The 4,201-nt window shown below is 48.2% G+C and overlaps 1 protein-coding gene across 1 annotated transcript; it reads left to right on the top strand.

The window, feature by feature from the left end:
- Nucleotides 1-2,019: 2,019 nt before the first annotated feature.
- On the top strand, nt 2,020-3,120 carry LOC137381116 (involucrin-like). Its single transcript, XM_068053503.1, has one exon. It carries the CDS (start codon nt 2,020-2,022, stop codon nt 3,118-3,120), a length of 1,101 nt encoding a protein of 366 aa, XP_067909604.1.
- The last annotated feature ends 1,081 nt before the right edge of the window (nt 3,121-4,201 follow it).

The raw sequence follows: 4,201 nt of genomic DNA, 5'->3' as shown, positions 1-4,201 counted from the left end.
AGAGGAGGTAACAGACCGTATGAACTGAAGAGATGGGGTGACAGACGATATGAATGGAAGAGAGGGGCTGACAGACCGTATGAAAGAAATCGAGGCGTAACTGACTGTATGAATGACAGAGCGGGAGTATCAGACCCTATGGTTGTAAGAGAGGGGCTGACAGACCGTATGAACGAAAGAAACGCGGTAAAAGACCTTATGAACGAAAGAGACAGGATGTCATACTGTATCATCGTACGAGACGGGGTGAGAGACTCCATGAATAAAAGCGAGGGGATAACAGACCGTATGAACGAAAGCGAGGGGGTAACAGACTGCATGAACGAAGGAGAGCGGGTGACAGCCGGGATGAACGAAAGGGAGGGACTGACAGACCGTATGAATGAAAGAGACTGGGTGACAAACTGTAGGACCGAAAGAGAGGGGCTGATAAAGTGTATGAACGAAAGAACCGGGATGACATTACGTATGAACGAAGGAGAGGCTGTGCCAGAGCATAAGAACGAAGGAGAGGGGGTGCCAAATCCTATGAACGAAAAATACGGGGCAACAGACCGTAGGCACAAACAAGAGAAGTTGACAGGTCCTATGAATGAAGGGAACAGGGTGACAGACCGTACGAACAAACAAGAGAAGTTGACAGGTCCTATGAATGAAGGGAACGGGGTGACAGACCGTATGAACGACAGAGAGGAACTGACATAACATATGAACGAAAGAGAGGGGCTCACAGACCGTATGAGCGAAAGAAACGGGGTGAGGAACCATAGGTATGAAAGAGAAGGGGTGACAGACCGTATGAACGAAACAGAGGATGCAACAGACCGTATGAAGTTAAGAGATGGGTGACAGCACATATGAACGGAAGAGAGGGGCTGACAGACCGAATGAACGAAAGAAACGGGGTGATGGACCATATGAATGAAAGAGATGGGGTACCAGACAGTATAAACAAAAGTGAGGGGGTAACGGACCGTATGAATGATGGAGTACGGGTATCAGAACCTATTAATGAAAGAGGGGGGTGGAACATCGTATGAATGAAAGAGACGGGGTGACAGACCTTATGGAAGACAGAGAGGTGCTGACAGAGCGTATGAATAAAAGGACATGTGGACAGACCGTATGAACGAAAGAGACAGGGTGCCAGACAGCATGAATGAAAGGGACAGGGTGCCAGACCATATGAGCGAAGGAGACAGGGTGCCAGACCGTATGAACGAAAGAGGCCGGGTGCCAGACCGGATGAATGAAAAAGACAGGGTGCCAGACCGTATGAACGAAAGAGAGGGGATGACAGACCGTATGAATGAAGGAGAGGGGCTGTCAGTGCTTATGAACGAACGAACCGCGGTGCCAGACGATATTAATGAAAGAGACAGGGTGCCAGAACATATGAATGAAAGAGACCGGGTGCCAGACCGTATGAACGAAAGAAAAAGGTTGACAGACCATATGAACGAAAGAGAGGGGCTGACAGAGCGAATGAATGAATGAAACAGGGTGATGGACTGTATGAATGAAAGGGATGCGGGAAAACCCTATAAATGAAAGAGACGGGCTATAAGACCACATGAAAGAAAGAGATGGGATGACAGACTGCAGGACCGAAAGAGACCCGGTGCCAGGCCATATGAATGAAAGAAACAGAGTGACAGGCCGTATGAACGAATGACACGGGTGAAAGACTGTATGAGAAAGAGATGGGGTGACAGACCACATGAGCGAAAGTGACAAGCTGCCAAACCGTATGAATGAAAGAGACAGGGTGACAGATCGTATGAACGAAACAGAGGAGGAAACAGACCGCATGAACAAAAGAAGCGGGGTGTTGGACCAAATGAATGAAAGAGATGGGGTGACAGACTGTATGAATGATAGAGACGGGGTGCCAGACCGTATGAAGGAATGCGAGGGGTTAACGGAACGTATGAACATCGGAGAGGGGTTATCAGACCCTATTAATGAAAGAGGGGGGATGACACACCATATGAATGGAAGGGATGGGTGATAGACCGTATGAACGAAAGAGAGATGGTGACAGATCGTATGAGCAGAAGAGATGGGGTGACAGACCGTTTGAACGAGAAAGTGGGGCTGACAGAGCGTATGACCGAAAGAGATGTGGTGACAGACTTCATGAATGAAAGAGAAGGGCTGACAGACCGTATGAACGAACGAGACGGGGTGACAGAGCATATGAACGAAAGAAAAGGGGTGACAGACCGTATGGACGAAAGAGAGGGAGTTACAGTGCATATGAACGAAGGAAAGGGGGTGTCAAATCCTATGAACGAAAGCGACGGGGTGCCAGACCATATGAACGAACGAGACGGGTTGCCAGGACCTATGAATGAAAGGGACGGAGTGACAGAACGTATCAACGAAAGAAACGGGGTGACGGACCATATGAATGAAAGAGATGGGGTGCCAGACCGTATGAATGAAAGCGAGGAGGTAACGGACCGCATGAACAACGTAGATGGGCTATCAGACCCTATTAATGAAAGAGAGCTGTCTGCAGAGCGTATGGACGAAAGAAACGTGTTGACAAACTGTATGAACGAAAGAGATGGGGTGACAGACTGTGTGAATGAAAGAGAGGGGCTAACAGAGCGTATGAATGGGAGGGACGTGGTGACAGACCGTATGAACGAAGGAGAGATGTTGACAGATCGTATGAATGAAAGAGAGATGGTGACAGATCGTATGAATGAAAGAGAGGGGCTGACAGAGTGTATGAACGAAAGAGATGTGTTGACAGAATGCATGAACGAAAGAGAGGAGGTAACAGACTGTGTGAACTTAACAGAAGGGGTGATAGACCATACAAACAGAAGAGACGGGCTGACGGGCCGTATGAACGAAAGAAACGGGGTGACGGACCATATGAATGAAAGAGGCGGGGTGCCAGACCGTATGAACGAAAGCGAGGGGGTAATGGACTGTATGAACAATGGAGAGCGGCTATCAGACACTATTAATGAAAGAGAGCGGCCGGCAGAGCGTATGGACGAAAGGGACGTGTTGACAGACCGTATAAACGAAAGAGACAGGGTGACAGACAGTATGAATGAAAGAGAGGGGCTGACAGAGTTTAAAACGGGAGGAATGGGGTGACAGACCGTATGAACGAAAGATAGATGATGACAGATCGTATGAACGAAAGAGACGGGTTGACAGACCTTATGAACGAAAGAGAGGGGCTGACAGAGCGTTGGAATGGAAGAGACGGGGTGACAGACCGTAGGAACCAAAGAGATGGGGTGGCAGACTTTCGGAATCAAAGAGACGGGGTGCCAGACTGAATGAACGAAAGAGACGTGCTTTACAGATCGCAGGTACGAAAGCGATGGGTTGACAGTCCGTAAGAACGAGAGAGGGGGTGCCAGACCGTATGAACAAAAGAGACGGGGTGACAGTCTATATGAACGAAAGAGATGGTTGACAGATCATACGAACGAAAGAGACAGGGCTGCAGCGAGTGAGAAAAAGGCAGCAGACCGATTGATACTGAAATACAGACAGGGAGTGAGAGAGAGAATTGAAGAGAGAGTGGGAGAGAAAGAGAGAGGAAAGGTACAGAGCACCAGACAGAGTGAGGTAGAGACGTGGAGAAAGGAATGAAAATGTCAGATGGGTAGACGGAATGTCAACGAGAGATAGACAGGGAATGAGCGAGAGAGAGAGAGACAGAGACAGAGAGGGTGAGAAAATGAGAACGGGCGGGAGTGTGAGTCAGACTGAGCACACAATCAAGAGATAGATAAATCAAAAACATAGAGATATATATAGAGAGCTAGAGAGACACTGAAGGCTTGTGAGAGAGAATGAGACTGATACATACAGGGCGTGTGTGAGAGAATGAGACAGAGAAAGAGATGGCGAGTGAGAGGCATGAGGCAGGGAAAGAATGGGGCTGTCATGGAATGAGAGTGATAGTTTGAGAGAGTCAGGTTGGCAAAGAAAATGAGAGAGAGACAGAGAACGAGAGAGAGAGAAAATTAGAGGGAGAGAAATAGGGCGAACGAAATTGGGGAGGTAGAGCATGAAAAAAAGAGAGGAAGGATGACATGGAATGAGAGAGTGAGTCAGACACGGAGAAAGACAGACATAGAATGAGTGAGAGATGGGCGAGTGAGAATGAGATGGACAGTGAAAGACAGCGAGATAGACAGACAGCGAGTGTGACTGATGGAGC

This window comes from Heterodontus francisci, chromosome 21, assembly GCF_036365525.1.
Source record: "Heterodontus francisci isolate sHetFra1 chromosome 21, sHetFra1.hap1, whole genome shotgun sequence".
In the NCBI taxonomy this organism is placed as follows: Eukaryota; Metazoa; Chordata; class Chondrichthyes; order Heterodontiformes; family Heterodontidae; genus Heterodontus; species Heterodontus francisci.
This window is presented reverse-complemented; position numbering and strand designations above follow the sequence as displayed.

Excerpts from the sequence above, each read along its gene's own strand:
- LOC137381116 (XM_068053503.1), top strand. The coding sequence starts at position 2,020 with ATGAACGAAAGAGAGATGGTGACAGATCGTATGAGCAGAAGAGATGGG.